Genomic DNA, 21,309 nt, shown 5'->3' with positions numbered 1-21,309 from the left:
GCTCAACATTCCTAAATAAAACAAGCTGCTTAAATTGCTTTATACAAATATATTCAGGATAAAATATAACCTGCATTTTATGTTATGCAAAAAGCCCATTAATCAGTAAAAGAAAAGTAGAAGATTAACTTGACAGATTAAGGAGTAGAAACGGCTGCAAGCAGTGCCTTATTAACCAGTCTTTCATCTAATAGGTTATGAATTCATCACTTGTATTTAATTTTTTTGAACTTTGTACATGCTTTATATTTAGTAAAACTGCAAAGCAAGTGCATTGTGCAGGTCCTGTGCTGTATTTTCTTTTCTAGGTTGATTTTGCTATGGCTTTCTTAGATCTGCTGGATAATATTGGAGGCCTAGGACTCTTCCAGTTGCTAAATGCAATTCTGCTCACTATTCCAGGCTTCCTTACAGCTTGCCATGCCCTTCTTCAGAACTTTTCGGCTGCAATTCCAAATCACCACTGCCGGATTCCAAACCAGACAAGTACTGTTAGCAACTGGATTTTCTCCTTTTCTGAACTCAGTAATAAATCTATTTTAAAGGCTTTTATACCTTTAGAAAAAAACAATAAGCCTAGCAAATGTGAAAGATATCTGAACCCTCAATGGAATCTATTAATATTGAACGAAACCACTCATCATAAAATTAATCAGACAACTGAAAAGTGCCGAGATGGATGGGATTATGACAGGCGTGAATTTTTAGAAACAATTGTTTCAGAGGTAAGGTCACTGAATATTGTTTTTCCTATGTTTTTTATCAGTCTTCCTCTAAGAAAACATGTATAATACAGTAAATACAAATTAGGTTCTGCAGATGCTAGATTGTTAATATTCTGAGTACAGCAGCACACATTCTATCTGTAATAAACAGCATTAACTAAGATTATTAAAATTCCAGTTTCTCATCCATCTGATTTTAAACTGTCTTCCTAGTTTGTATTTTTGCATTGATTTTGTGGTTTTACTTTAAATCTACTGTATTACATTTCTGAAGGATCTACCAAACAGTTTGATTATTTTAAACATTAAGGTTACTTCTATTTTTAAAAATAATTGTTGCTTACCTTTTAAAACTTTAATTGTTTTTATGTTTTACAATGTAGAGTCATTCTTATTTCATATTTGCTTTTTACTTTTCCCTATTATTGTAAAAGAAAAGAAAAATCTTACCACAGGTAGTATTCTGATTTTTCCATTTTTACTGTACAAATTTTCTTAGAACAGTAAAACATCCATCCATCCATTTTCCAACCCGCTGAATCCGAACACAGGGTCACGGGGGTCTGCTGGAGCCAATCCCAGCCAACACAGGGCACAAGGCAGGGAACCAATCCTGGGCAGGGTGCCAACCCACCGCAGGACACACACAAACACACCAAGCACACACTAGGGCCAATTTAGAATCACCAATCCACCTGACCTGCATGTCTTTGGATTGTGGGAGGAAACCGGAGTGCCCGGAGGAAACCCACGCAGACACGGGGAGAACATGCAAACTCCATGCAGGGAGGACACGGGAAGCGAACCCAGGTCCCCAGGTCTCCCAACTGCGAGGCAGCAGCGCTACCCACTGCGCCACCGTGCCGCCACAGTAAAACATAAGTTTATGTATTCTAGAATACAATAAGTGAAAGCAAAAAGTTACGAGGGAGATCTGATAAATGTTAGAATCAGTCAACTGCTTCATAGTTTTGTTTGAAATAAATCCATTAGTCAGAAAGTAGTCTCCCAAATAACAAGTATAAAATATTATAGTGCCAGCACTGGCCCAATGGATTCACACACTTTTACATCACTAATTTAGGAAGATTGCTATCCTTAAAAGAATGGCCCCATGCAGCTGGCTCTGAAGCTGCTCAGTTATTTGATGGAATGCCATCTCATTCTGTTGCTGCAACTTGTCAGAGATATTACATAGCTTGCCCCTCAAAGTTGCTATTCCCAGTGACCACTCCATGCAAAAACACACAAAGTCTTTGAAATTGCAAGGTAGTCTTCATTTTCACTGAGGTTGTGCAACTAGTTACCAGCAGGAATGCTGAGCACTGTGTTTTTATATTGAACGTCAGGGATGTTGAGCACAGCTTTTTATCATGTGGTGTAGCAGAAGTGTTTAATCCTGCATGTCTGTGTGGTAATCCTCCTGTTAAATGTAAGTAGGAGAAAATTTTTGTGTACAGCTGCAGATGTAACAGTCAGTCTTCCTTCACAAACCAATGGTGCAACTGGTGTTTTCGGTCTAGATCTCAGCTTTCAGACTCTACATTTACCTTGTCCTTTGCATATGCAGTCTTGGTGCCAGTTCTACCTCACACTCCTCACATGGAGTCAGTGGAAACATGAGCTACCACATTTTTGAGACGATCCAAGCCAATTCTTTTTGAAGCTCTGCCAGCACCAACGCACCCAGGCCAGAGGACCTAAGGGACTGGAGAAGTGCTGGTGGAGCTGCAGAGGTAGCAGTCTCTCAGCTGTATTGATCCTGCAGTCATCATTCCAGATCCCAGAACTCTCCAGTAACTTCTGAGAAAAGCCCAGCAAGTCAATTTTACGAACTCCCTGCAGCATTCGCCACTTTGCTAGGTCTTATATTTTTCCCACTTCTAACAGCAATAGTGTAGAGTCATGGCTCTGAGGCTAGGGATGTGTGCTGGCAATCAGAGGGTTGCCAGTTCAAATCTTGTAAACACCAGAAGTGACTGTACTCCATTGGGCCCTTGAGCAAGGCCCTTAACCCACAATTGCTTTGTCCTGTCAGACATTAATCTGCATTCAACCCTACAAGCAGGTCCTCCAACTTACAGGGAAAACTTGGGGGTTGGTGGCAAGATTGGCAGCCACTGTAAAAAAAAACCCACTGTCCCAGTGTGGTGCTGAGGTGTCACCTACTGCACTCAGGTCCCAACCCAGGTGGTTCATTGTGTGAGGGGGTGCAGCAACATACTATCAGTGCATGCTCCCAACCTCTCTCTAACAGCAATGCAGCACCATATTGATGCTTACCAGCACCAACCTAATTGACTCATGCTGTTTTAAAGTATATCACTCTTGTAGGTAGCTCAATATCCTTAAAAGGACAGATTGTTATTGCCATACTAGTTGTAATTTAGTGCGACTTCCAGATTTGCCATTTTTTATTGGCTCTCCTGCAGTTGGCTCTGAAGCTGCTCATTTGAATGATGGACTACTCACTCATACTGTTAGTAACTCATCCCCATGCTTAAGCAAATTGTCAGCTCTATTTTAGTATAATAATAAACCGTTTAAAAAATAAACTTTTGAATTCAAGTGAGACTTGAGAGCAAATAGCTTCCTGATACTTGAGCTCTACATTTACTGCCTCTAACCCTACCCCATTCTAAACAATGCTAAATGAAACAGACAGAAAGTAACATATGTTTTATTATGGAATGTTATCTTATAAAAAAAATTGTAATTCTTCTTTCTGCTTTTCTATAGTGGTAAATTCCACCTGACTAGGGATGTCACAACAGGGACGGCTCTAGGCTCGTGGTGGCACTGGGCAGAGAAAGAATCAATGCTTGTATCACTTTGCGTATCAGCAGTACTCTGGCCGGAGGAATCTCCATCTTTAGGTTTCCCTTGGGTGATAAAGTTCAGGATTGCTCCTTCCTGTGATGCAATGAAAGCCTCCTGAGCCGCCTTTCTCTTTCGTTTCGAATAACCAGATTCGTGTACTCGAAATCTCTTCATTTTGCTTAGAATGGGTATGCGAATGTGTTGTGTCCCTTATCCGACCAGATATTCACTATGACTATTGTGCTAAAACTAATACTTTATTAAAACTAGGTGAAACATTAACTTGTAAGACGACTCGCCCACTTGCACTAGCTTCGCTTCTATATGCGCGTGTCCGTAACTTGAAAACCAAGTGGCGGCCCATGATATTCTCATTACAGCAGAACGTTATAATACTACATATAGCTTACTGCTCCAACTCTAGCGACATTAGTAAATACAGCGTACTAATTAACAAGAAACACAATGTTTTTCGGCCACATTGCCATCAGCTGTGTCGTTATTTTCTCTTTCTGTTTTATATTCAATATATATTGGCTTGGCGGCCCTGTGCGGATGCACAGTTTGTACATGCCTAAGGTCACAAGAACCGTTACCTCCTTCCCAATCTGATACCAAAATGCCCAAAACTTAACAGTACCAGTTTTTAGTGAAAGTTGATACAGCACTGATGAGTAACTGCAATTAGAAATATTACTTCGGCAGGCATTGTAAAATGTAATGAGGCGTGAGTAAAAACAACATGTGAAAATGACTCGCAGTGCTATTATTCTGTCTACACAGTCCTAATACAAAACAGAGGCTTTGTCTCTGATTGAACATCTACAGATGTCTGTTTAAGCATCCATCCATTTTCTAACTATAGCACATATACAGAATCACCTGTAAAGGACGCTAGAATGTTTGAGGAAACTGCACCACTGGCAGTTTTTACAACAGTTGTTTCAAACGAAGCAGCTGTTTAACATGTGTATGCCAGCATAGAAATAAGCTGCTCCATTTGATAACAACAAAATAAAAAGTATTTTGTGCTTCAGTGCTTCAAAGCACAAAGCATGTCTCTCTAGTAATACAATATATACTACGTCAGCAGAAATGCATTGCAGAGACACGTAAAACAACAGTGCAGGCACACCTGAATACGAATCTACAAATGGTAAATTTGTGTCATTCATTTGGTTGTTGAAGGCAAGCTAATTTTCATGATGATAACCATTAACAAGTGCCGAATGTAGTGAAAACACATGCAGTATATCATATATTTAAATAGTACAATTGGGAAAGTAATATGGTCTCTAAGTTGCAATTAATTGACAAGTAACATCAATCCATTAATGTTGCAATTCTGGATTTGTACACATGCTAGACAATAAAAAAATTCTTATCACTTTTGTAAGATACTCTGTACTCTCAGAACAACAAAGGCTGTTTATACAAGAGTTCTTGAATAATGGATTCATGTAAAACTGACAAGTCTGGTTTCACATAGAAAACTTTAAATTTGGGCAAATGTAGGAAAGGGTTAGATTTGTACAATTAAAGCTCCTGGAGTTTGTGACATTTGAAATTTGAACCAATTTTACTCATCTGTTAAGTATTACTCTAGTAATTTTTTTAGAAGCTAATGATAACAAATATAAGCAATATATTGATAGCAAATATAAGTAAATATAAATACTATAATATCCAATGTTATAAACCTAACAGAGGGATTTTCTAACAAAGCGGATTTTAAAAGCATGTTACAGAAACAGCTTTACATAGTTTGTGTAAATGAAAATACCCTGAATTATCTTGGAATTCACTCACTCAATAATACAGATATAATAATGTTTCGATTTTTATTTTTAGTGTTGAGTTTCAGCAGTATTTTTCAGTTACAGTAGAGAAAATGTCAGAATAAAATTAGAATCTGTACATGGTAGATAAATGAGAAATGATGATATCATTTTTTATAAGCCTTATGCTGAAATCTCCAAGATTATAACATTCCCAATATGCTATTACACTGGAGGAATGGCCAAGTCTATCGCAAATTAAATTTAAGTCTTCCATTGTAATGTGATATTTATGAATGCAAATACTGGTTTACTTAAATGAAAGCTGGGCACTACTTTAGATAGATAGATAGATAGATAGATAGATAGATAGATAGATAGATAGATAGATAGATAGATAGATAGATAGATAGATAGATAGATAGATAGATAGATAGTGTGAGCTGGCCGAACACAAGTTCAAACAGAGCCGGAACAAATCACAAATATTTTTTAAATCAGCCAGGTGCTCCCTTTTAATTCTCTGAAACTTCTCTATAAACTTAAATAGGTGTCTTCTGGTAATACTTAACATAAGCCTGCAGGGTACAATACAGAAAATAAATTCAGCTTTAACTCTAGCTGTCGGAACAAAGAAAGGCTTTCCTAGAGCATTCACTCATCAAAAGACAAGTCAGTGGAGACACCTGGGGCCTCATGTATAACGCCGTGCGTAGAACTCACACTATAACATGGCGTAAGCACAAAAGCGGGATTGTGCGTACGCATAGAAAAATCCAGATGCAGGAATCTGTGCGCACGCATACTTTCACGTTCTTCCACTACATAAATCCCGATTTGCGTGAAAAGTAACGCACGTGCACGCGCCTTCTGTCCCGCCCCAACTCCTCCCAGAATTACGCCTTTTTGAATATGCAAATCAATATAAATAGCCTTCTGTGAAAAGACAATGGGAAAAGCACAGGGGAAATATAAGAATTTCAGCGAATACCAAGTGGAGGCAAAGGATAAACATACTATTTGTTAGTTTAATCAGTGGTATAATCAACAAAAGAAAGTTGATCGAGTGACAAAGTGTCGGAAAAACTCGAAAGATCAAATTCACAAAGTCGCACAGTGCCCGAAATAAAAAAGAAATCACATATCAAAGTCGCTGTGAAAAGGCGAGTTGTAGCCCACCGTCTGAGTGTCATATGAAAGCATATTAGGGTACAAACAAAAAACATAGGCACACAGTGGGAAAAAAGCACGAAATGTCAACTTTAATCTCGAAATTTCCACTTTAATCATGTAGTTTATTTTGCCATTAAAGTAGAACATTATAAACTTCATCTTAAAATCGTTTATTTTAGTAGTTTCTCAAGTAGCATGTTAAATGCTTTTTTCTGTGTTTGATCTTCTATGTGCTCTATGTGTGTGAATCACTACGTGCTTCCGTTCTTTCTCTTTCTCCGACAGGACACAGAATGCATTACATTCGAGATATTACAGCTCTCTGAATAATTAAAATACTGAGATGTATACGTGATATCATTTTCATGATGATCGGAATGAAAGCATGTTATTAAACATGGGAACACGGTGGCGCAGTGATTGTTCATAGCTCACGCAAGACGCTTGCTGCACCATGTGCGACCTTCGATGAAATAATTTATTACAGCAGTACTGTCTCTTTCAAACGTACTAACCTCCAATTCCTGTCCATACTTTTCTTTCTCCAATCGCCACACAATCAGCTCTGTAATAGACGTTAAGCCATTTGTAAGCTTAGAACGCCGATTCTTCAAAACTTTTAAGGAACATTGAAATATCTTCGTAGTACATGTTTAATTATTCTATTCGTCAATCCTTCCAGTGTCGCGTCAGCACCAGCAAGAATACAGCGCAAGGCAGGAGCTATCCTTGAACTAGCTATACGCTGCGGCACCGTGTCCTCACATGTTTAATTATTAGCAATACAGATTATTTAAATGAAGTTAAAGTTTTATCTGTATACTATAAGCAACACATTTTGCTGCATTTCATCTTAAAAATGATATTGCCATCATACACGCTTTATAAAGTAGCGCAGGTTGTGCAATATTATAACTGTAGTGCAAGTTTACAGTGAGGTGATTGAGTGCGTTTATAGTTCTTGGGATGAAACTGTTTCTGAAACGCGAGGTCCGTACAGGAAAGGCTTTGACGCTTTTTGCCGTGGTTGAGGTAGTGTGTACTTGAAACTGTATACCGATAATTCTCTTTCCGATCATCTGCTGCTGTGATTCACACTCAGATACAGTGATATAAATACTCCGAGTGGTGCAGTGAGAGTAATATGGAAAAAGATGATCCGCAGTGGCAACCCTTAACGGGAACAGCAAAAAGAAGAACAAGGTGCAGTGAGCGTAACAACGCTAAAGCAGTTCTGGTATTTGGAATACTATGGCTATTCCCTGGACCATTACATTGCTGCAGGTTAATTACAATCAGATGCATTACACTAATAAACAATATGCAGTTAATTTCAGTGTATTTATAAAGCCGCGTCAGGAATGTGGAGCTAAGAAAGAAAGGATGAGCACACAGGAACAGTAGTTTGACCATTCTGTGGACCATTATATTGTTACAGGTTAATTACAATCAGATGCATTAAATTTATGAACGATATGCGCTTAATTTCAGTGTATTTGATAAAGCCGCCGCCGTGGATGTGGATCTAAGAAAGGGTAACCATACAGGAACAGTAGCACTGCTTTGACACTGGGTGCCGCCAGTCTGCAAAACCAGGCGGATAAATTGCGTACGCCAAGGAATGAGTTACCGTGGAAATGTGCGTGGCTTTACACCAAGTTTAGGCTTTATACATCGCTATTTGAGTGTGGAAAGGTTCGTACACAACATTTCTGTGCGTACGCACCGTTTATACATGAGGCCCCTGGTCTTTTTATAATGGGAGGAACAGAAGAGGCAGAGCTAATTTCCCTCATTGGGAGGTTTCTGGGAACTGTGGGAGAAAAGGAAACAGAGTTAGTAACAGCAACCCCTTGCCCTGGTGGGTTACCGTTTACCTCAAATGAGCCAGCAAAGAGATCCTCAGACACACATGCGTGACAATAGATAGATAGATAGATAGATAGATAGATAGATAGATAGATAGATAGATAGATAGATAGATAGATAGATAGATAGATAGATAGATAGATAGATAGATAGATAGATAGATAACTTGTTCCTGATGGGAAATTAAAACTTTAAAGACACTCAAGAGAGAAGAAAATATACAAATATTACAGCAAACAAAAAACAGCTGTTGCTGTCAATTAAAGGCTTGTAGGTTGGCAATAAGATGGCCAGACCTGTCCAGATATACATTTAAAGGCATTAACATTTGGATACAGCAGGTCCAGCTGCTATTACTGTTTTTAATATTTTTTATATTCTATTACAGGAAACTGAAAAATATTGTCCACTTTAATAATGGAAGTACTTTTAATTAAAAAGCAGATGAAAAGACTTTCTGTTTTGTCATGTGATATGGTGTTGTACCGTGTTAGCCATTGTGGATGTAGTGAGAAGTCAAGCAAAATGACACCTTTTACTGGTTAACTAAAAAGACTATAGTATACAAGCTTTCAAGGCAACTCATGCCCCTTCTTCAGGCAGGATGTAATACAGAAACTGGAGTTCCCATTGGTTATATAGACAATAGGACAGAAACAGCATTGGAAAACCTTAAAGTGAGAATTTTGTGTATGCATGCAAAGCTTCATACAGCATTCTAAGGAAACATATGCACAACAATAAGAAAATAATTATACAATAGAAGTCATATAGAAGAACCACATGTGCACCTATTTAACAAACATGGCCCCTGCAATTAGCACATGAGTGTAGAAGTTTACATAGCATTCCGTTTAAATACAAAAGCAAACTATCTTATCTTTAATATAGTCCACTCTCAGACTTACGTTCTTAACCTTATACTGTCCACGTTAAACGTAGTGAAATTTATCAGATGATACCTCTGTGCAGGATAATTTTGCAAAAGTTTTAGTTTCATGACCAGGGTAATCCAAAAAACTGGAGTTTCCCCAGTGTAACTGCACTCCTGATCCATGTTCATCCAGAGGTTTGACCAGAACATCATGTGTGGGTGGGCATTTGGCTTGTCTGGGGAGGCAAAAAATATCCATCCATCCATCCATCCCCATTTTTGTAGGGGGGGTCAAATAATTATAACAACATAGTTTTATATAACATATAAAAGCAAAAATTGTGGCATAAATCATAACCTATCCTCTTTAATAAAATTCCTGTGTGTGTCCAGGTGTCCATGTGTGTATGTCTTCTGGTGAAGTACGCATGCATGGGGCACGGTGCGATGCACGATATTACTGTCAGATAAAGCTACAGGCGTTTTACGGAAATACAAACCAGTATTACTGCGAGAGGAAATTAAAGGTACACAATACAGTGACGCATATTACAGCCACATACAAGCCAGTATTACTGTCAGAGAAAATTAAAGGCATATTACTGACGCGCACGCCTGTATTACCGCCAGAGAAAATTAAAGGTATATTACAGACGTACAAGCCAGTGGACGTACAAGACAGTATTACTGTCACAGAAAATTAAAGACACACAATACATGGCGGCAGCCCACGAAGAATGGTCAGCTCAGCAAGTAAACATCAACAAAAGAAAGGCTGAAAGACAAAGAAAAATACGACCAACAAAAAGAATGAGGTCAAAGTCCCTTGCCATTTAATATAGACTGTTCCTACTAATGTTCATGCACTACTGTTCTAGCGCCCATTATTGTAATGGGCTTAATGACTAGTTGTTCAATAAAATTAACAGAGGCAATGGAACTTGTATTATTATTTTTTGTGAACAAATATAGAACTACATTTACAAGGTAAATATCAATAAAGTCAAATGTGTACAACATATGAGAGCAAGAACAGAAACGTGGCTTATTGTAGTCATGGGAGGCTATAGGACATCAGTTTCCAGTGTTTAACGTGGATATTATCTACAGGACCAGTCTGAGGTTACTCTTGGCAAATTCTGAAATAAATTCATTCATGTCTAGATTTTCTGTGACGTTTTTCTCATGTGCCAGAATGACTAAATTTCTCTTCCTTGAATGCAGCATTGTTCGGCGGAGTGGAGTGAGAATGCGGTTCAAAGTAGAGAAAGAGCTTTCGCATGCAGCTGAAGACACACCAATGACGAGTGCTGTGATGCAGACATGGCTCTGATGTGTGGGATACTAGACGCGTGTTTGTGGAAGCCGAACCGTTTTTTTCTAGAGCTTTTTTCCAATTAGTGTAGCCGTGTTTGGTGAATATGTCCTCGCGGTCCGAATTGGAAACACTAAATTTGTGGCAGGCAAAGCAAAAGCTGCAATCACGGACAACAGCATATTCAAGCCATGGTCGAGACTGATACCAGCTTGCACTAAAACATCTGAGTGTCTTTCCAAATGCGCGCTTGGGATAATTAATTAAAATGTGCTGGGATGGGCGATCCATATTTATGTCAGGCAGACCAGACTGTATATTTTGTTGAAGGCAGAGGTTTGGAGTACCTGACATGGGCGCAGAGCTGGAGGATTGTGTAGGCTTATCTACATCTTTTGGAGTTTAAGTTCCCGATGTGGGTGCGCTGTGCTCCGTGTTGGTAGCAGCAGTGCTGGGCTCAACCATGGAGCCAGCAGCTTGCGGAGGGACAGAGGTTGAAGATGTCTGCTTTTTAATAAGCCACCTATGCATAGCCTTTGGTGTTACCAACCAGAAAATAAAAGAAGAATGGAACGTATACGCTGTTTTAATTAAAGAATGTGGTCAACAGGTTCAAAACGTGCTGCAAAATGTGCGACGAAGTGAACTGTGAGCAGCACGGTGCCTGTCTAGTGGAGGAGGCACTGACAGATACGCCCCAAATTCAAACGGGCCGATTGGAAAGCAACTCAGTTTTGAAAATCAAATGTTATTCTTCTCCAGAGTTTTCATTGGACAGACAGAGCATTTCGCAGGGGGGGCACGGCTTGTCTCTGGGGGGGCATGCCCAACCCAGCCCTCCCGTGGTCATGCCTCTGTGTTCATCTGCCCCAGTGTTCTCTTCTTAATCTACAGTATAATGCATCTACATATTGCAAGAGAGTGCTGTCATAAACGCTATTATAAATGACCTTTCCAACATTAGTACTGTAGTCAGTGGCAAGGCCTATCTATTGCTGCCACTATCCATGTGGCAAGGCTAACTGTGCTTTTCATTCCTGACAAGTAACATCTTCCTGTTAAGACAAATTCATCAGATAAATTCCAATACAATACACTTCAACTAAAATAAGATAATTATTGTAACGAATTAACAAATGGACAAGGAATTTGTCATTTGTGTTGCTTCAGGAGCATATAATACTGTGCAGTTTGCTTAATATATGTAAAATTAATATTAGGCACACATCTGCAGGAAAAAAAAGATTTAAACTGCTTTACTGAGATGTAGAATAGTTGGTTGAAAACAGGGCTGTTATGATATACAGTGGTAGGAATAACTGGGTAAATCATTGAACACTGGGTAGCATTTGTAAAGACTGACTTTAAAAAAGTCAGAGATGGAGACGCTGATGAGAATGAGCATCTGTGAGCAAGTTATTATGGAGATGACTTCAGTACGTATGTTGATGTCAACATTAATGAAGTTAAATTTTGCATTATGTTTGTTTATCCTTGTATAAATGTCAACTCAGCTTTGGATCTCTGTGGGCAACTGGGCTATTGAGCTAAGCACTTCCCTTTCAGTTGTCCTCTGTCTTCCTTTTAGGAAAACCTATCTGTAGTTTGGAGGTCTAAGACTATAAGCTAAATGTTAAAGACCTCTGGGCTATTTAGTGTATTTTACTTTTTCAGTGGGATTTGGTTTGCAGTCGAAAGCCTTTAAAGCAGATGAGCCAGACTGTCTACATGGGAGGTGTACTTGCTGGAGCCATCATTTTAGGCAGGCTTTCAGACAAGTAAGTAATACAATATTCTAAACCAATTAAAAAGTCAAATATGCTGCTCCAGAGACACTTAAGTTAAAAGTCGGTTCAATTTATCAGCTTCAGGTTATTCTTAGTATAACTTATTTACAGTGACTTATAAAGTGACTTTTCAGCTTTGGCTACATTTTGAATGAACTGAGAAGCATATTATGTAGTTCTAATTAAATTTAGTTCTGATTTAGCAATCCCTGTAAACTTTAGACAGCAGTTTTAAAGTGTTTTTTTTACATTATGATCAATGCAGTTTTGTAGTTTTGTCAAATATTCCATAAAACATTGACTTTTATATTTGTTTTAGGATTCTGATTGTATTATAAATGTGTCCAGTGTGTTTAGTTTGTAAACAGATAAATAAAAATTAAACTAAAATACCCAGCTTTTTTATTTTTATACCTTTTCTTTAACTGTAGGCCAATTCCTGAATTTTAGCTTTATTAAATGTTACATATTCAGCACCTTTCTTTATTTAACATTATTCCAGCATGCTTCATTACTGATCTGCTCCGTATTACAGTTTTAATATGTTCTTACATTTGAAGCATGATTGACCCTTAAACTTTGAGGTTTAAAATCCACTGCCTTAGCCACTAGGTTACAAATTCACAATGCTTTTTCATTGCTTTTAGTGCAAATGTATAAAAAATACAATACTGGTTATAGTTTTTTTCTTTTCCAAGAAATACAGAAAGTTGCATGTTACTCTCATGTAATTTATTCCATGGAGTTTCATTTCTCTGTGTATTTTTCTGCCCTTGCATATTAATGTATTGTCTCCTGAATTGTTATTTTTAAATAGAACATTAAAAGAGTAGCTGGAAAGGATATTAATGTAAAAAAAAATCTTAATTGCTGCCTTTTCTCTGTTAAACACATTTGTCATAATTCTTTAAATCTTCAATACAAAACTTGTGCAAATCAGCACACCACCATGTTATGTAATGGCTGAAAGGTGGCGTTACATGCCACATTCATGTAACTGGTAACAGAATGTTATAATTAGTATTGTGGCACCCCTAATAAAGATGTTTTGCACAACAGAGATAAAATAACCATTTCGGTGAGAAATAGGCAGGAAGTGGATGGCAGAGGGCAGTAAAGGCTGTTTTGGAAGCTGAGGCAAGGCTGCATCACAAGAATTTGGTGGGGTGGTCACTCAGGGATGAGCTGGACTAGAGTCCTTTCCAGCTGTACACCTTAACATTGATAAAGAGAGTAGGTAAAACTGGTAGTTTAAGTGGAGAGATTGTGCAGGGCGATGGGAATAAGGCAGGAGGGTGCATGGTGAATACAGGAGAATGTTGTATAGAGGAAGGTGATCTAGTCCGAGCTGTGCAGAGCTGAGGCACACTGCATCAAGTTTCTCACCCAGGCTGTGTATTATCTGCTTCACAGCCCATCCAACCTACAAAGATGGGGCAAAGTAGAGACCCCATCTTACCTTATGTGATTCAGGCAAGGCAACTCTGTGTGAAAGATGGTCCAGATGGAGGTATAATTTGGTCTTAAAGGCAATCCCTAGAGCAGTTAGCGAAGGAGTGGAATGGGCGAAACAATCTCACCCTCCCAAGTGGGTTTATCACCTTCACACCCGGGGCTTCATGTATAAACGGTGCGTACGCACAGAAATGTTGCGTAGGAACGTTTCCATGTTCAAATCGCGATGTATAAAACCTAAACTTGGAGTAAAGCCATGCACATTTCCACGGTACCTCATACCCTGTCGTATGCAAGTTCTCCGCTTGGTTTTGCAGACTGGTGGCACCCAGCGTCAAAGCAGTGCTACTGTTCCTGTGTGGTTTATCATTCTTTTTCAGATCCACTACCCTAACCCGGCTTTATAAATACACTGAAATTAACCGCATATTGTTTATTAGTTTAATGCATCTGATTGTAATTAACCAGTAACAATATAATGGTCCACGGAATGGTCAAACTATTCCAAATACCATAACTGCTTTAACGTTGTTACTCTCACTGCACCTTCTTCTTCTTCTTTCAGCTGCTCCCGTTAGGGGTTGCCACAGCAGATCATCTTTTGCCATATTACTCTCACTGCACCACTTGGAGCAGCTGATCGGAAAGAGAATTATCGGTATACAGCATCAAGTACATGCTGCCTCAGCCATGCTTCCTATTTGAACTGCTTCTCACACAGCAAACAATTCAAACCTTTCCTGTACGGACCTCGCGGTTCAGAAACAGTTTCATCCCAAGAGCTCTAAACGCACTCAATCAGTCCATCAACTGCTTCTTGTAGAACTGTTTGGACTTATAAGTACAATCACCTCATTGTAAACTTACACTACAGTTATAATATTGCACAACCGGGGCCACTTTATAAAGTGAGTATTTACATATGATGACAATATCATGTTTAAGATGAAATGCAGCAAAATATGTTTATTATATTATACAGATAAAAGCACTGTATGCTTCACTGGGACAGGTGTGAACGATAGAATAATTAAGCATGTACTACGAAGATATTTCAATGTTCCTTAAAAGTTTTGAAGAATCTGCGTTATAAGTTTACAGATGGCTTAACGTCTATTACAGAGCTGATTGTGTGGCGATCGGTTACTTGGAGAAAGAAAAGGAAGGACAGGAATTGGAGGTTAGTACATTTGAAAGAGACAGTACTGCAGGGGCGGCCTCAGGCATGTGCAAACTGTGCACCTGCACAGGGCAGCCAAATCCCAGGGGCCTCCACACCAATATATATTGAATATAAAAGAGAAAGAGAAAATAATGACACAGCTAAAAACATAGCGGCATATTTCAGCAAAAGTTAAACGCTTGTGTCATGAGCACAAGGTGGCTATGCAGTGTCCGCAACGGACGTGGCCATCTGCCGTGCATAAGATACCATATTGACATTGGCGGGCGAAGGGGCCGCCACGAGCCTAGAGCCGCCCCTGAGTACTGCTACAATAAATTATTTCATCGAAGGTCACAATCACTGCGCCACCGTGTTCCCATGTTTAATAATGTGCTTTAACTCCTAGCATCATGAAAATGATATCACAAATACATCTCAGTATTTTAGTTATTCAGAGAGCTGCAATATCACGAATGTAATGGATTCTGTGTCCTGTCGGAGGAAGAGAAAGCTGGTTTAAGAAGCACTTAGTGATTCACACACATAGAGCACATAGAAGAACACATACAAAACAAAGCATTTAACGTGCTACTTTAATTATGATGTGATTTGAGAAACTGGTTAATTAAATGATTTTAAGATGAAGTTTATGATGTTCTACTGTAGTACTAGGGTGTTGTACCGTGTTAGCCATTATGAATGTAGAGAAAAGCCAAGCAAAATGACACCTTTTATTGGCTAACTAAAAAGATTACAATATGCAAGCTTTCGAGGCAACTCAGGCCCCTTCTTCAGGCAAGATGTAATACAGAACCTGGAGTTTCCTATGTTTATATACACACTCTAGGACAAGAAACAACATTGGTAAATATTTAAATGAGAAATTTTGAATGTAAAAAATTAATAGATTTATTCAGGCTAGGGTTAATTTAACAAGAGAGAAAAGAACAATGTATTGTCAAGATCTCTGGATAAGATAACTGTCCAACAAAGTCTTTTGAAGTTTGTAATGAGTTTTTGCAAAACAATGTGGGTCTGTAGACAGGTTGTCTGTCATTCTGAGAGATGTAAACAATCCTCATATCTGGCCATAAAACTCTTGTCTTTATTCAATCCATGTTGTAAAGTATTAAATTTTAGCATGAGTTTGACTTCCCATTCTTTTCTCTCTTGCTGTGTTTTGAAGTTGCCCATAAGCACTGTGACTTTAAAGTCCTTCTCACAGTGTCCATGGCTGTTGAAGTGGGCCGCCACAGGAACATCTGTGTGGCCATGTTTAATGTGGAACCTGTGTAAATTCATTCTCTGGCGGAGTGTTTGTCCAGTTTCTCCCACATAGAGTGCAGTGTCAGGACATTTCATGCAGAAAATTAGGTAGACTACATTAGATGATCTGCAAGAAAATGATCCCTTGATGTGATGTTCAAGTCGGCAGTGTGGTATAACTATACGGTCTGTATCATAGATGTGGGCACATGTTTTGCATCTTTTCTGTAGGCATGGAGATGTGCCATTTTCTGTTGGTTCACTTAGGGAGCCTTGGACAATTAATTGTTGAAGGTTTGGTGGTTGTCTGTATGCCAGGACGGGAGGTTCAGGAAATACATTTTTCAGTGTTTGGTCATTGTTTAGTATTGGCTGAAGTTCTTTTATAATTTTTCGAAGTGTTTCAAGATGTGGGTTGTAGGTGACAACAAGGGGGACGCGATCCTTGTTGTCTTTGTTTTTATATTCCAGAAGGTTGTCTCTGGGTATGGCAGTAGCTCTTCTTATTTGAGTGTCTGTTGTTTTCGGGGTGTAACCTTGTCTGATGAAATCTTGTCTGAGCTCCTGCAGTTGTTGATCCCGGTCTGTTGGGTCTGAGCAAATACGATTGTACCGTATTGCTTGGCTGAAAATAATGGAGCGCCTTATATGCTTGGGGTGGAAGCTGTCACTTTTCAGGTAGGTCCGTCTGTCTGTCGGTTTGTGAAAAATAGAAGTTACAAGGGTGTTGTCTTTCAGTTGAACGGTGGTGTCAAGGAAGCTGACTTCTGTTTTTGAGTAATTCAGCTTCAGCTTTATGTTGGGGTGAAAACAATTATATTCATTATGAAAATGGAGGTGGTCCTTTTCACTGGCAGTCCAGATTATGAAGATGTCATCTATGTAACAGAGATACAACATTGGTTTTACGATGCACATTGACATGAAATCTTCCTCCAATTTTGCCATAAAAAGATTTGCATAGTGAGGTGCAAACCGACATCCCATTGCAGTCCCCATTTGTTGCAAGTAGCAATCCTGTCCAAAAGAGAATAGATTATGTGTCAGAGTGAATTTTATCATTTCAATTACTGACTTTGTGGGTAAATCATGTTGTTTGAGGTACATTTCACATGCCAATATGCCATCATCATGGGGGATGTTAGTGTAAAGTGCCTCAACATCCATTGTGGCCAGTAAGGTTCCCTCAGGTAAGGGGCCTAAAGCAGACAGTTTTTTTAAGAAGTCAGTGGTGTCCTGAGAACCCCAAAATGGGTTACTTCTACATGCTTCCTAAAATCCACAAAGAAGGGAACCCAGGAAGGCCTATAATCTCAGGAATTGGCTCCCTTACAGAAAATGTTTCAGGTTGGGTGGAGCACATCCTTAAACCCCTCACCCGTAATACAACCAGCTACATCCAGGACACCACTGACTTCTTAAAAAAACTGTCTGCTTTAGGCCCCTTACCTGAGGGAACCTTACTGGCCACAATGGATGTTGAGGCACTTTACACTAACATCCCCCATGATGATGGCATATTGGCATGTGAAATGTACCTCAAACAACATGATTTACCCACAAAGTCAGTAATTGAAATGATAAAATTCACTCTGACACATAATCTATTCTCTTTTGGACAGGATTGCTACTTGCAACAAATGGGGACTGCAATGGGATGTCGGTTTGCACCTCACTATGCAAATCTTTTTATGGCAAAATTGGAGGAAGATTTCATGTCAATGTGCATCGTAAAACCAATGTTGTATCTCCGTTACATAGATGACATCTTCATAATCTGGACTGCCAGTGAAAAGGACCACCTCCATTTTCATAATGAATATAATTGTTTTCACCCCAACATAAAGCTGAAGCTGAATTACTCAAAAACAGAAGTCAGCTTCCTTGACACCACCGTTCAACTGAAAGACAACACCCTTGTAATTTCTATTTTTCACAAACCGACAGACAGACGGACCTACCTGAAAAGTGATAGCTTCCACCCCAAGCATATAAGGCGCTCCATTATTTTCAGCCAAGCAATACGGTACAATCGTATTTGCTCAGACCCAACAGACCGGGATCAACAACTGCAGGAGCTCAGACAAGATTTCATCAGACAAGGTTACACCCCGAAAAAAACAGACAATCAAATAAGAAGAGCTACTGCCATACCCAGAGACAACCTTCTGGAATATAAAAACAAAGACAACAAGGATCGCATCCCCCTTGTTGTCACCTACAACCCACATCTTGAAACACTTCGAAAAATTATAAAAGAACTTCAGCCAATACTAAACAATGACCAAACACTGAAAAATGTATTTCCTGAACCTCCCGTCCTGGCATACAGACAACCACCAAACCTTCAACAATTAATTGTCCGAGGCTCCCTAAGTGAACCAACAGAAAATGGCACATCTCCATGCCTACAGAAAAGATGCAAAACATGTGCCCACATCTATGATACAGACCGTATAGTTATACCACACTGCCGACTTGAACATCACATCAAGGGATCATTTTCCTGCAGATCATCTAATGTAGTCTACCTAATTTTCTGCATGAAATGTCCTGAAACTGCACTCTATGTGGGAGAAACTGGACAAACACTCCGCCAGAGAATGAATTTACACAGGTTCCACATTAAACATGGCCACACAGATGTTCCTGTGGCGGCCCACTTCAACAGCCATGGACACTGTGAGAAGGATTTTAACACTAGAATTACCAGAGCCTACGAAAAAACTCGCAAATCCGTCCCACCTTAAATCGCGTCTTAAAGCCGTTTGCACATCTCTGCCAGAGTCTTTTGTCATCTAAATGTGCTGATAAACAAAAGCTACTAGCAGCCAGCTATTCCATCCCCCCACCGACTTAGAATGAACTCCTAGCTCATGCCTTGCCTTGATTTGATTATTTGGGATTGAAGTGAAGTTTTACAGTGGAAATAATTCGTGCGTTATTTGGAATACACGCATTTCATGTGTGTTCCGTTTCTACAGTATAGTAGTAGTCTATGCAAACACATTTTTAAAACAGAAACGTTTTTCATATTCTAATAGTAAATGACAAAATGTAGGCATAAACTATATAACGTATGAAGCCTGAAGTCCATATATCAAAGAAACACTTTCACAAAAGGTACAAATAAGAGAACACGTGCGTTTTTCTTCAAAAGTATAACTGCACAAAAAAAAAAGCCGCGTCAGCATGCCACATTGACACTCTTACTATAACTGCCGCGGTGGCGTAATGGTATCAGCTCCTGACTGGGGATCAGAGGGTGGCGAGTTTGATCCCGCATGGCTCCACTTCGAGAAATGAACTCCTCTTATTCTTACATTTTTAGAATAACAACATAAATTTCATTTCAGTCTGTAACAGCCGGTGTAACTTATGATACTGGTAAAGGTTAGCTTTTTTTTTTTTTTTTTTTAATTCACTTTTCATTCTCGCAGTCGATGCATACTAACGCCCCCCCCCCCCCCCCTACAAAAGGGTTCTGACACATAAACGCTGGCGAAGCTGCCTTCCTTCGTATCTCACCGTCACTTGATTTTCTTTTTATTCAGTGTTATTGAGTGTTCCTGCCAGTCCCCACATGTTGCTGTATGCTGTTTCTTTTGTACTCCAGGACATGCAGAGGAGAGAATGATTTCACATTATTTATGCTGTTTTCACATAAAGACTGCAGTATACTCATGACTGCATTCTCGTACCAATGCACTTTTTCCATCACCTTTTCCTGTAAGAAGCAATGTACTCACTTCTCTCTATGCTGTGGTTTCTATTACACACCTGAAAGAGACAATATATGTGAAAACTTCATCGCACTAATGCAATATTATTTGAAAACGAACAGCGTCAGATCAGGTATGAAAATTTTATGTGAGATACTGGTAAAGGTTAGCTTTTTTTTTTTTTTTGTTTAATTCACTTTTCATTCTCGCAGTCGATGCATACTAACGCCCCCCCCCCCCCAAAAGGGTTCTGACACATAAACGCTGGCGAAGCTGCCTTCTTCGTATCTCACATAAAATTTTCACACCTGATCTGACGCTGTTCGTTTTCAAATAATATTGCATTCGTGCGATGAAGTTTTCACATATATTGTCTCTTTCAGGTGTGTAATAGAAACCACAGCATAGAGAGAAGTGAGTACATTGCTTCTTACAGGAAAAGGTGATGGAAAAAGTGCATTGGTACGAGAATGCAGTCACGAGTATACTGCAGTCTTTATGTGAAAACAGCATAAATAATGTGAAATCATTCTCTCCTCTGCATGTCCTGGAGTACAAAAGAAACAGCATACAGCAACATGTGGGGACTGGCAGGAACACTCAATAACACTGAATAAAAAGAAAATCAAGTGACGGTGAGATACGAAGGAAGGCAGCTTCGCCAGCGTTTATGTGTCAGAACCCTTTTGGGTGGGGGGGCGTTAGTATGCATCGACTGCGAGAATGAAAAGTGAATTAAAAAAAAAAAAAAAAAAAGCTAACCTTTACCAGTATCATAAGTTACACCGGCTGTTACAGACTGAAATGAAATTTATGTTGTTATTCTAAAAATGTAAGAATAAGAGGAGTTCATTTCTCGAAGTGGAGCCGTGCGGGATCAAACTCGCCACCCTCTGATTCCCAGTCAGGAGCTGATACCATTACACCACCGCAGCAGTTGTAGTAAGAGTGTCAATGTGGCATGCTAACGCGGCTTTTTTTTTTGTGCAGTTATACTTTTGAAGAAAAACGCACGTGTTCTCTTATTTGTACCTTTTGTGAAAGTGTTTCTTTGATATATGGACTTCAGGCTTCATATGTTATATAGTTTATGCCTACATTTTGTCATTTACTATTAGAATATGAAAAACGTTTCTGTTTTAAAAATGTGTTTGCACAGACTACTACTATACTGTAGAAACGGAACACACATGAAATGCGTGTATTCCAAATAACGCTCGAATTATTTCCACTGTAAAACTCCACTTCAATCCCAAATAATCAAATCAAGGCAAGGCATGAGCTAGGAGTTCATTCTAAGTCGGTGGGGGGATGGAATAGCTGGCTGCTAGTAGCTTTTGTTTATCAGCACATTTAGATG

At 39.1% G+C, this 21,309-nt stretch overlaps 1 protein-coding gene across 1 annotated transcript in view; it reads left to right on the top strand.

Annotated features, from left to right (window-relative positions):
- The first annotated feature begins 298 nt into the window (after nucleotides 1-298).
- LOC114656579 (solute carrier family 22 member 6-A-like) overlaps nucleotides 299-21,309 on the top strand; it is a 59,263-nt gene continuing 38,252 nt past the window's right edge. The window contains exons 1-2 of the mRNA XM_051930252.1: nucleotides 299-725; nucleotides 12,229-12,332. Of these exons, the coding sequence (XP_051786212.1) occupies nucleotides 321-725; nucleotides 12,229-12,332 (509 nt within the window). The 5' untranslated portion in view covers nucleotides 299-320. The remainder of the gene's footprint in view (nucleotides 726-12,228; nucleotides 12,333-21,309) is intronic.

Source organism: Erpetoichthys calabaricus, chromosome 8 (genome assembly GCF_900747795.2).
Source record: "Erpetoichthys calabaricus chromosome 8, fErpCal1.3, whole genome shotgun sequence".
Classification (NCBI taxonomy): Eukaryota; Metazoa; Chordata; class Cladistia; order Polypteriformes; family Polypteridae; genus Erpetoichthys; species Erpetoichthys calabaricus.
The sequence above is the reverse complement of the archived record's forward strand: the minus strand, read 5'-3'. Positions and strand labels throughout refer to the sequence as shown.